At 45.2% G+C, this 12,527-nt stretch overlaps 1 protein-coding gene across 2 annotated transcripts in view; it reads left to right on the forward strand.

The window, feature by feature from the left end:
• LOC126073473 (glutathione S-transferase Mu 4-like) overlaps positions 1-7,525 on the forward strand; it is a 38,686-nt gene extending 31,161 nt beyond the window's left edge. Inside the window, exon 7 of one of the 2 annotated variants that reach the window (XM_049880161.1) lies at positions 1,711-7,525. In XM_049880161.1, coding sequence (XP_049736118.1) covers positions 1,711-1,800 — 90 coding nt within the window. In that variant the 3' untranslated portion in view covers positions 1,801-7,525. The remainder of the gene's footprint in view (positions 1-1,710) is intronic. The other variant, XM_049880160.1, reaches the window with a different exon arrangement.
• Positions 7,526-12,527: the final 5,002 nt, after the last annotated feature.

Genomic DNA, 12,527 nt, shown 5'->3' on the forward strand with positions numbered 1-12,527 from the left:
TGAAACTTTCCCAGTTTCAGAGCTAAAAACAACAATAACTAGCATTTCTGGAGCGCTTTGTTTTATGCCAGGACCCGTGCTAAGCATTCAGCATATATTGTGCCAGATTTAATTTTCACAACGTTACTGCAAGGTAGATAAAATTATCATCCCCATTTTACACATAAGGAAACTGAGGCCGAAGGGGATAAGGAATTTGCTCAAAGTCACAGAGCCAGTAGAGGCTGTGCGGGGCTTCCTGTCAGCTTCTATGGGCTGTCATCAGTGGCTCTCCTTTTCCTGTGCCAAAAGGGAAAGCTCATGCCTTTCTCCTGCCTGAATTTCATAGCCCAAGAAAATATGGATGAGGCAGAACTTGAGGAGTGTGTATTTAGTTGGCAGCAGTAGGACTGAGACAAGGCAGCATTGATACTAAGTTCCAAAGACACAGACAATATTTATACTTGACCTTTAGAGAGCTTTGCAGCAATCCAGTCCATGTCTGGCCAAGTTCTGAAGTTGCCAGGTCTGCAGAGGTGCTGTGGTTGAGTATTTATGTGGGTGCCCCTGTGAAGGATTTTATCTTGAAATGTTCTATGGTGGGACAGTGTCCTTCCCTCCACTCTTCTGCCTTTTCTGCTTCCCCATTGTTTAAGGTTTTCCATTTCTGAGATGGGTCAGTACATTTAACTCATGTTCACTGATGATCTGTGGATGAGGCAGTGGGTCAGGCACAGTAGGGCCTGCAAAGATGGCCCTGCCCTGGAGCCCACCCTTTGAGCTCAGTGTGATTGGTTAACTATAGCTAGTTCTCATCAACTTCTGGCCCTGGTCCAAGCTGAGTACCTTGGGGATGACACTGAGAGCTAGGATGACTGTGAATGTCATCTGTGGACTGGGGCCTGCAGTCTGTTGGGGCTTGGTCTCATTGAGTTTAGGAAGGTCCAGATGTCTTTCAATCCTTTAAAAATTATCTGTCCTGTTGTGATAGCCCAAAACACATACTTGAGTGTCATTTGGCCTGGACACCTTAGCTAGATGTGAGGTGGTCTGGGGCAGAGTGAAATTGGGCTCAGTTATCAGGCTGGGAAGCTTAGACTCTCTCCTGAGGGGGAATACTTAGAACCTGGCCCTACTCAGCATTGCTAGTCCAGCTCCCCCTATCAACCTGCATCATGATTTGCTGAGCCACTCCCTGAGATCCAGGCCTCTCTTGCAGGTTGCGCAGGCATGTTCTCAGCCCCTTTGTTCTGTTCAAGCCCCATTCTGTGTGCAAACCCCAGGAAGCCGAGCCGCGCCCCCCCCCCAGCCTCCCTCTGCGAAAGGAGAAAGTTTGTTCCCCAGGAAGTGAGCTGTCCCCTGTGGGGGAGGGGGTGGGGTGCAGCCAAAGGAGCCTAGGACTGGGGAGAGGGAGAGCCAGGCTGGATTCCACCCCTGTCCACTGACTATCTGGGTGAGCAGTTGGAAGATGTTTAATCTCTGTGTACCTCAGTTTCCCTGCTGATAAATGGCGATAGTAGAATGTATCTTGCAGTGCAGCCCAGAGAATTTCATAATCCTGTATTATAATCTCTGGTGGATATAAAGCATCTGGTAGTGTAGGATCTCCTCCATACGTGGGAGCTCTTATTAGGATAAAAGATTTTTTAAAAAAAAATTGAAAGAGTTGTCTTACTGAATTCTTCAACAGGGCAGCAAACCTAAACTCTGGCCTTCTCTTCCCACCCTTAGGGCCTAGAGAGGATTTCTGCCTACATGAAGTCCAGCCGCTTCCGCCCACGTCCTGTCTTTGGAAAGGACTCTTTGTGGGACAATAAGTAGGGCCTGTAAATACAGGAGGTGGGAGGAGAAGCCAGTCCTGTGCCTGTTCCCTGGAGAACACCTGCCCCTCTCCCCTTCTCCTCCCCCCACCCCAGCACCAGCCCTCTCCTCCCTTTCCGTTCTTTTCACTCTATTCCCCTCCTCAAGGTCTTATTTGCCTCCTTTTCTCCACTCCAACCCCACCTTGTTCAGGCCCTTGAAAGCCTCAGCTCCCACTTCCCTTCAGCAAAGTCCCCCTCCTGACCTCTCTTGTCCCTGCACCAAAGCCAGCAAGACTGCCATTTCCCTCAGTGTTGCCTTTGCTCAGATGAGCACCTGACCCCTGGCCTGTAGGGCTCAGCCCTGAGCTCCCTGCTCTGCCCTGAGAGACCAGTATGGCTGGTGGTGTGTGGGCCCTGCCCCAGCGTGGTCCCTGGCCCAGCCCTGTCTGATCCATAGGTAAGGGTTGGGCCACACCTGCTGTGTCTTGTCCTCTTGGCTACCTGGATACCGGACTAACTCTGGTAGTGGTGGTAGTGGGAAAAGGTGTCTTCCATTTGTTTTCTGGTGTCCAGGGCAGGACCTGGGTTGATGCAGGGGCCGGTGGGGAGAATAGAGTTGTAAGTGTTCTTGCTCATTTCTGTCCCCTCTCTATGTCCCTCTGGCCCTCACCATGGGGCTCTCCACAGGAGGCTTCTCTGTGCCTGGGGCCTTCATTCATTCAGCTTTCATCATGTCCCTGAGAACCTGTGTACGTGATTCTGAGGGTGGTAGGGTGGTGGGGAGTGGATTGAGCAGTCCACAGGGTGTGGGGTTCAGGGGGACTACCCTCTTCACCCTCTCCTAGAAGTTTTCACTGATTCAGATGCCCCTCCTCTCTCTTCTCACAATAAATCTCGACAGAACGTATCCCACTGTATCATAACTGTTGTTTTACTTGTTTTTCTACCCAATTTGATCATAATTCACTGAGGAGAACATCCTTGTCTTATTGAACTTTTTATTTCTGATATCTATCAGAGTGCTTGGCACACAGTACATACTCAATGAGAGCTGGAAACTTGAGTTACCTGTAGGCAGGGCCCTGGAGAACTCTGCAGTCATGATTGGGATTTAGAGCTCTAGAGGTATCTGTCTCTGCCACTCGTGATATACAATAAAGGTCAGAAGGTTTTAAGTCAACATGGCTGGGGGAAGGAGCCACTAGCTCCTTCTAGCTTAGGTGGTAATAGGCCCTGGCTGCTGGTTGGAAAGCTTGGCCTGAGATGGGCAGCCCCTGTTTGCTGGCCCAAAGTATAGCAGATCTGGGTGGTCAGGAAGTGGTGTGGGCGTTTCTGTCAGGTTGTTCACAGTGGAGCAGGACTCCCTGGAGAACCATGTGGCTGAGCACATTCCTCATAACATGGCCAGAATGTGGAGTGGGGCCTTGTTGAGGTACAGCCTTCAGACTTGGCCCATAGCAGAGAGGTGATTTGGAAAAGAGCCTTATTGGGGTTTGTCCAGATGGTCACTGCCTGCCATGCATTTCCTGCCATTATTAAATAAAAAGGGAGCAAGAGAAGTAACGTTAAAAGTAGTGAAAAAATAAATGATTAATTAAAAAAGATAAAACTGGTAAGATACAAGTTCAGCGGCTAGAAGTTTATGAACCTGATAAGATAAAGTTAGTAAAGCTCGAAGTTTATTGTTGTCGTTAGGTGCCATCGAATCAATTTTTGACTCATAGCCACCCCATGTGACAGAGTAGAACTGCTTCACACGGTTTTCTTGGCTGGGAATCTTTATGGAAGCCAACCACCAGGTCTCTCTCCCACCTTTGAATCTTTTGGCTAGCAGCCAAGTATTTATCATTGCACCACCTGAACAGAAGAGAGAAAAATAAAAAGGAAAAAAGTAATAGAAGTTGGGGGAACACTATGATAAAAGACAAATGTATACCCAGAACCGAAGACAGCAAATGTTTTCTCTAAAGGGCCAGATAGGAAATCTTTCAGACTTTGCAAGCCACACAGTCTCACTCAGCCACTCAACCCAGTCCTAGGGTAAGAGCAGCCTTAGACAATCCATAAATGACTGGCTGGGCTGTGTGCCAACAGAAGCTCATTTACATAAACAAGTGGCTGTAGCTGGAGGACTCCTGACTTAGAAGCTTGTATTAAAAGTGCCCAAGAGCTTGGCTGCTAACCAAAAAAGGTTGGCAGTTCGAATCCACCTGCTGCTCCCTGGAGACCCTGTGGGGCAATTCTCCTCCATCCCGTAGGATTGCTATGAGTCAGAATCGACTTGACGGCAACAGCTTTGGTTTTCTGGTTAACTGTATTGAAGTCAGAAACCCTGGTGGCATAGTGGTTAAGTGTTGTTGCTAACCAAAAGGTTAGCAGTTCAAATCCACCAGGCACTCTTTGGAAACTCTATGGGGCAGTTCTACTCCTCTGTCCTATAGGGTCGCTATGGGTCGGAATCAACTTGATGGCAATGGGTTTGGTTTTTGGGTTTATATGAAAGTTAAAATACTAGATTTGAAATGTAAAAGGTGATTAATTATCAAAAGAAAAGAACAGTATAACACAAGTCTTAAAAAGGGTGAGATAATAAAGAGTTCCAAATGAAAACATTTTCTAAACATTGTCAAATTATACTGTAAAAGATGAAAACATACATTTCACAGTCTGGCGTAGAACTATCACATCCATGTGCTTCACAGAGGCAACCAAAACAGATGAGTGTACTGTGGCCAGGATCTAGCAGAGGTCCCAGGGCCTGGGGCTCCTTGGGGCTCCTGCAGTCCTCACACCCCATCAGTGAGTCTCTCCTTCTGGATGGGGAAAGAGGGGCTTACTCTCTGTGAGCATGGCTGCCTGATGGTGTCTCCTGCACTGGTCTGTCATCACCGTTGTTAATCACGAGTTCTATGCTGAGTATTCCCCATCATCACTGCATTAGCTACAGAAATGATTAAGCTGAGGAGACCCCAAGACCACAGATTATAGAGAGTAGAAGTTTGTTCTCTCATGTGATAGATCATGGAGAATAGTCCAGGCTGGTAGGGCTGTCCTGTTCCACGAAGTTGTCAGGGTCTCAGGCACCTTCCATCTGTGACCCTGCCATGTCATTTGGTGCTTCTTCACGAAGTTCATTGAAGCAATTATGACTATACACAGGAAAAGAGAGAGAGAAATACCCTAGGAAACACCTTCCCATTCTACAAATGAAGAGAAAGTTGTGCAGTTTACAGTCATTCACATGGGAGGCTCAGTTGTTTGGCTATACCCAGTCACAGGGTAGACCCATACTTCTGTAGAAGAAGGGGAGAATGAATTTTGGTGGACAAGGCCATCTCTGCTACACCCAAAGAAGTGGGCATAAAAGTCAGTTAAACCCAAGTCCAAGAGAAGTCTTGGTTTCAGGCAATAGTTTAGAGCAGGTAGGATTGGGCTGACCCTGGTGGCGTAGTGGTTAAGTGCTTCGGCTGCTAACCAAAAGGTCGGCAGTTCGAATCCGCCAGGCGCTCCTTGGAAACTCTACGGAGCAGTTCTACTCTGTCCCATAGGGTCACTATGAGTTGGAATCGACTCAACGGCAGTGGTTTTGGTTTTTGGTTTTTTTAGGATTGGGCTTAAGGTTAAAAAACAAGGTCTTATCTGAACTTACACCTAAGGGGACGCGCATATCATTAAGGATTATTTGTGCTAAAACAGAAGGAATTCATTAGAGGTGTCTGGTAGCCCACTAGATCTCTGGAAGGGTTAGGGAGTGTGCCTGAGCACAGGTGGGATTGTTCTAGAGAAGGCTTCACGGTCAGTTCTGGTCACTGACACCATAAAGTTTTCAGTAGCTGATTTTTCGGAGTTAGATCACTAGGCCTTTCTTCCAAAGAGCCTGTGGACGAACTTGAACCTCCAACATTTCGGTTAGTAGCCATCCATTTGAACCACCCAGGAACTCCTCCTCAGTAACAATAGCGGTAAAATGAGTGTCGCTGTTGTCAGAGAGGTGAGTAGAAATTTGCCCGGTTGGAAAACAAAATCAAGCAAACTTTTTTGCCACAATTAGAACCATAGCTCTCTGGTAAGAAAAGCCTTTGGTAAAACAAACAAAAAAAAAACCAGAACATACGTATAATCCATTGCAGGAGGCATTTCTATAAAATCCATTGGTGAGTGTAAAGGGCCCCTGTTATGGATTGAATTGTGCCCCCTCAAAATGTATGTCAACTTGGCTACGCCATGATTCCCAGTGTTGTGTGGTTGTCCTCCATTTTGTGATCTGATGTGATTATCCTATGTGTTATAAATTTTAATCTCTATGATGTTAATGGGAAACCCTGGTGGTGTGCGTAGTGCTTAAGTGCTACGGCTGCTAATTCAGCAGTTTGAATCCACCAGGTGCTCCTTGGAAACTCTATGGGGGCAGCTCTGCTCTGTCCTCCAGGGTCGCTATGAGTCAGAATCAACTGGACAGCAACAGGTTCAGGGTTATGATGTTAATGAGCAGGATTAGAGGCAGTTATGTTAATGAGGCAGGACACAATCCACAGGATTAGGTTGTATCTTCAGTTATTCTCTTTTGAGATATAAAAGAGAGAAGCAAGCAGAGAGGAGGTGGACCTCATTACCAGGAAGTAAGAAGACCCAGGAGTGGGGTGCCTCCTTTGGACCCAGGGTCCCCGTGCTGAGAAGCTCCTAGACCAGGGGAAGACTGATGACCAGAACCAAAAGAGAAAGAAAGATTTCCCCTGGAGCTGGCACCCTGAAGTCAGACGTCTGTCCTCCTAAACTGTGAGAGAATAAACTTCTGTTCGTTAAAGCCATCCTCTTGTGATAGTCCTCTTAGAGCAGCACTAGGTAACTAAGACAGCCCCCAAGACTTTGGTTCCTGTCCATGTCCACCTGTACATTTTACCAGAATTGTGTCATTGGCAGTAGGACATAATTTAAAAACTTTCTTGGCAATTCCTCTAAATTTACCCCTCTGTGTTGGTTTAATATTGTTGCCAATTTGTCTCTGCCGTGATGGTTACTATCGCAAAATATTTTTGCTACACTTTATTTTAAATTATGTAGTGTTAGAAGTCAGCCATGCTGAGAGCACCAGATAGTATCTTTGTGCAAGGAGCATCCTAACTTTGGAATTTTTCCGCTTTTTCAAATCAGGGTTGTCTCTGACAGTTAACAATAGCCTCTTTGAATTCCTCCAAGGCCCCTATTCTGTGGGATTACAAGGGCAATTATCTTGGCTAGTGCAGCTTGTTTATCAGAGCAGTCAGCCAAAGCATTGCTGTGAGATTCTGGGTCTTTGCCCACTGAATGATGTTCTACTTTTATCATAGCTGTTTCCTTAAGTAACAACAAAGCAGCTGAAAGTTTTTTGATTTCTGTCATCCAGTTTTCATAGGTTTTTGTCAAGGTTAGAAATTTGTTTCCAAAGCATTCTAAATTTGTGTACGACTCCAAAAGCACATCTAGTATTACTATAAATACTTGCTCTTTTACTTTTTGCCAGCTGAGTAAGAGCAATTATTTTAGTTATCTGAGCCGACTAAATTTCTAGAGTGGTCTATATTGTAGGGATAAATTTAGGTCTGTGATAGGATTTTTAAATATAAACGAATAAAATTAGGTCAGGGCTATCCAAGAGAATTTCTAACAAAATAAGAGTACACAGAAGTACTGAGAGTTAAAATAATTTGTTGAAAAAAAATAATTTGTTGAAAGCTAATAGAACCTGTACTATCTAGGTGTAAAATAACTTAGTCATTTTATAAGATGCAAATTCTAATTTTACTCCTTAGTACATTATTTTTGTAATGGATTGCAGTAAAGGATCAATTAATATCCCTTTATTTGTATGTATTTAGGCATAGACATAAAAATACAATACTTTAAAGTTTTTAGCTATATAAAACAGTAGTAGTATATTAAACAATACATGTCATATTAAATTTATCATTCAAATAAATTGTCATAACTTTTCTAAATAAGTATAAAATCTCATCTGTTATTCTGTATAGACACTGTTGCTGTCAAGTCAATTCTGACTCATAGTGACCCTATAGGACAGAGTAGAACCGCCCCATAGGGTTTCCAAGGAGCGATTGGTGGATTTGAACTGCTGACCTTTGGTTAGCAGCCAAGCTCTTAACCACTGCACCACCAGGGACTCTCTTATTCTGTAGACATCCTGTAACTCTCAGCAATTATAAGGAAGGGGGAGGCAGGGAGCAGAGGGCTTCTGAGGCTCCTGGGGGGGCACCTCATCCCTTTGGTGGCTGTCACTGCCTGACTTGTCCTTTATATCTTTCCAAGTTTCTTCTCAAGGGGGCGACCCCTCACAGGTTTCTCGGAAGGAAAGGCACGTTCAGGCAATATCATTCCATTTCTTACATCCTCATGAAACATGCAGGACAAATCTGAAGAGTCACTAGCTTGGACAGTCCAGAAGGACTTCCAACTGGGTATAAATCCACAAGCCTTAACCCTGAAACTCTAATTCCTATACTTCCCTCATGATCATGAAAAACTAGAGTTTGAAAGCTTGTAAATCAGACACTTTATTGAAATGTCTGAATGCTGTACTCAACCACAAAAGACTCTTTGTAAAATTCGGAAATCAATGGTGGAGCTAAGTGCCAGAAAGATATTTCGTCTAAGTTATACAAATAACAGGAGTCCCTGGGTGGTACAAATGGCTAACATGCTTGGCTGCTAACTAAAAGGCTGCAGGTTCGAGTCCAACCAGAAGCACCTCAAAAGAAAGGCCTCGTGATCTACCATATTTTTATGCAAATAATACGCACCTTCCACCTTTGTTTGCCAACCACACCTCCCAAGGTATTTTTGTAAGTGCATTATGCTAATTTTTTACAGCAACATGTAGAAATAAAATTGGCACAGCAGCAACTGCGAAAATACCTCCCCTGGGGAAGGCACAGCTGGCAAACAAACATAGGAGGTGTGTGTTATTTACATAAAAATACAGTGGTACCTCTGAAAAATCAGCCATTGAAAACCCTAGGAAGCACAGCTCTACGCTGACACAAGGGGGTCGCCATGAGTCAGAATTGACTCAGTGGGAGCCGGTACCGGTATACAAATATCTATAGACACCCATGATAGGGAAAGTTCCAAATAAGCAGATCACAAGAAGGAAAGAAACTGGTCAGACATTATAGGAAAACAGACAAGGGGAGACTCAGAATCCACAGGCTCTCAGGCAGCCTCTTGTTGAGGCCTAGGTTCAAATCCTAACTTTGCCGTTTTCCAGCTGGGGGATCTTGGCTAGTTACTTAACCTCTCTGTGCTTGAATTTCCTCTTCTGATTACAATAGTTGGTATTCACAGAGTTTGTTCATCTACCACATTTTTTCTTCTGCCTTTTCTATGTGTAGTATAAAATTGGCCATTTTAACCATTTTTAATTGTACAATTCAGCGGTATTAATTATATTCACAATGTTGTGCAGCCATCATCACTATTTCCGAAACTTTTTCATCACCCCAAACAAATTCTTTAGCCCTTAAGCAATGACTCCTCTTTCCCCAGTTCCTGGTAACCTCTAATCTACTTTGGTCTTTATTTATCTATTGTAGATATTTCATATAACTGAAATCATAAAATATTTGTCATTTTGTGTCTGACTTATCTCATTTAGCATAATGATTTCAAGGTTCATTCATATATCAGAACTTTGTTCTCTTTTATGGCTTAACACTATTGCACTGTATGTATATATCACATATTGTTTCTCCGTTTATCTGATAGTGGACAGTTGGGTTGTTCCCACCCTTTGGCTGTTGTAAATAATGCTGCTATGAACATTTATGTACAAGTATGTGCTTGAGTCCCTGCCTTCAGTTGTTTTGGGTATATGTCTAGGACTGGGATTGCTGGTTCATATGGTAATTCTGCATTTCACTTCAGAGGAACTGCCAAAGGGTTTCCCACGGCATTTGTACCATTTTCCATTCCCACCAGCAAGAGGCAAAGTTTCTAGCTTCTCCATATCCTCACCAACAATAGCCATCCTAGTGGGTGTGAAGTGATAATCTCATCGTGGTTTTAATTTTCATTCCCCTAATAACTAAAGAGAATCTTTTCATGTGCTTTTTGGCTGTTTGTATGTGTTCTTTGGAGAAATGCCTTCACCAGGTACTTAATCAGTGTCTAGTATGTGCTGGGTGGCCCAAGCGGTTTGCACCCTACTAACCAAAAGGTTGGTGGTCCAGACTCACCCCGTGGCTCCTCAGAAGAAAGGCCTGGCGATCTGCTTCCATACAGGTTACAGCCATGGGGTCGCCAGGAGTCAGAACTGACTCTTCGGCAACAGTTTTGGTTTAGCATGCTAGGCACTGTGATGAAATTCAGAGTGAGCAAAATAGAAAACGTCTGACATCACAGATCATTCAGTGGGGTTTGACAGGGGGATCAAATCCACTAATACACGAAAAGCGCTTAAAACAACACCACGTACACAGTAAGTGTTTAATAAATGGGCACCATTTCCAGCCTACACCAGGCACCATCGCTCCCCACCTGTGGGACTGCCACAGTTCCTGTGCTGTTTGGGGCCTATGTGACCTCATCCAAGGCCCCTTACAGCACGGAGATGTCCTGAGAGTTGACCCCCCATCTGGCTACAGGCCGATTATCTAATTCCTCTGAGAAAATACTGCCTCCGCCTATCCCTGCGCAGCTGTTGGAATGGGTGTCCAGAGTCTGCTCCACCTCACACCATCAGAGTAACTATTGTGTGTCTAGCACAGTGGTTAAGAGTTTGGCTGCTAATCAAAAGGTCAGCAGTTTGAATCCACCAGCCACTCCTTGGAAACCCTATGGAGCAGTTCTTTTCTGTCCTATAGGGTCACTATGAGTCAGAATTGACTAGATGGCAATGGGTTTATTAAGTGTCTGTAGTCCCTGGGTGGTGTAAACAGTTAATGCATTCAGCTACTAACCAAAAGGTAGGAGGTTTGAGTCCACCCAGAGGCACTTTGGAAGGAAGGCCTGAGAATGTACTTCTGAAAAATCAGCCACTGAAAACACTGTGGAGCACAGTTCCACTCTGACACACATGGGGTTGCCGTGAGTCACGGTCGACTCAAGGGCAGTTGGGCTTTTTGTTGTTGTTGTTGTTTTGGCATTACACATCTACTACATATACATTCTCACTGATTTCTCAAGACATCCCTTATTTCTTCCCCAATTTTATGGTTGAGGAAACTGAGGCTCAGAGAAATTAAGTAACTTGCTTAAGGACATACAGGTAGTAAGTCACTGAATTGTATTTGACGTAGCCCAGCCAACCCCAAGGCCTGGCTCTACCCAGGACACCACACTGTCTACAAAAGGCTGCAGAGTGAAACCCTAGGACTGGAAGACTCCACGAACAATCCAGGACTGTTTCCAAAAAGCATGGAGGCTGATGCTAGACAAACTTGGCACAAAGCAAGAGGCCTTCATGTGCTGAGCACAGTGGACATTTCTTAGAATGCATTGTGTCCTTTGTCTTATTCATCATCAAAAGAGAAGCACAATTTCACAGGCCAGAATATTTCAATGTAACATAGATCTTACACCTTGAAGCGGTGTTAACCAGCAATGAATCGGCCAGAGAGAAACCATAAGCCAGAAAGCTTCAGAACAGTGCACAGGGGGCACAAAACCTTCAGCAGGCTGCAAAAAACCCCCCTGTATTGAACCTTTTGGCCTAATGTTTCCCTAAATACAAGGTAATTTGGGCCAAGTGGGGGAGGTGATGAGATGGATCTGGCGGGAGAGCTAAGCAGGTTATAGGCTGGTCCTGAGACAGGCAGCCTCGGAGCCCAACACTTCAAAGGGATAAAGGCAGCCTTAGAGCTCAGCACTTCAAGGAGATAAAGGCAGCCTCAGAGCTCAGCACTTCTAAGAGATACCTGCTCTGGCTTATCCTCCTGCACTGAGCAAAATAAGCTACACATTCTTCTGAAACTGTCCTTGTTGCTGGTGAGTCAATCCCCACTCACAGCAACCCTATGGGACAGAGTAGAACTGCCCCATAGAGTTTCCAAGGATTGCTTGGCGGATTCAAACTGCCGACCTTTTGGTTAGCAGCCGTAGCGCTGTAGCTTTCCAGATAGCTACAGAACGAGCCAAAAACTGTCTTTGACAAGTGGGCCCCAACCAGTCTTGGCAGGCTTTCTCTGCTGTCTCAACACTCCAAGTGACCTATTAGCTCATTAAGTGCAAAATACATAAAAGCACCCCACCAGAGATTCCAACCCTTGTGTAGAAAAAAACGCATAATCACCCCCAAGCTCTGATCGCCTGCGCAAAGGTCAATCCTGAGTATTCATAATGAATTTACATTTCCTTGTTGGCTCTCTATAAAAGCCCACCTCCCCAAGCTGCCTGTGAACAGGCTTAGAGGCAGCGGCCTGATTACTGCTTTCCTTGTACAACGAAATACCTCAGCCTCTTGTTTATTGGCTGTAACAAGCCACGCAGAGCAAAAGCTGGGGTTTTCCGCTGGCAACAGCCCCAGGAGGCAGAAGCCAGGCCTTAAATCCACTTAGGGGCCTCCTGGGGCGGGAGAGAGACAGGAATCTTCAGAGGATGGTAGAGGATGGTTCTGGGGCTCTGCCCACGTTGGGTGTCGGGCTGGGCACGCTCCACCGCCCCCACCCCCCGCCGGAGGAGGGGCTATGAGAGCCAGGGGTTGCAGTAGGCAATCCAAGATTCCAGGATGACTCCTACTTGGCTGAGAACTTTCCA

This window comes from Elephas maximus, chromosome 3 (assembly GCF_024166365.1).
Source record: "Elephas maximus indicus isolate mEleMax1 chromosome 3, mEleMax1 primary haplotype, whole genome shotgun sequence".
Classification (NCBI taxonomy): domain Eukaryota; kingdom Metazoa; phylum Chordata; class Mammalia; order Proboscidea; family Elephantidae; genus Elephas; species Elephas maximus.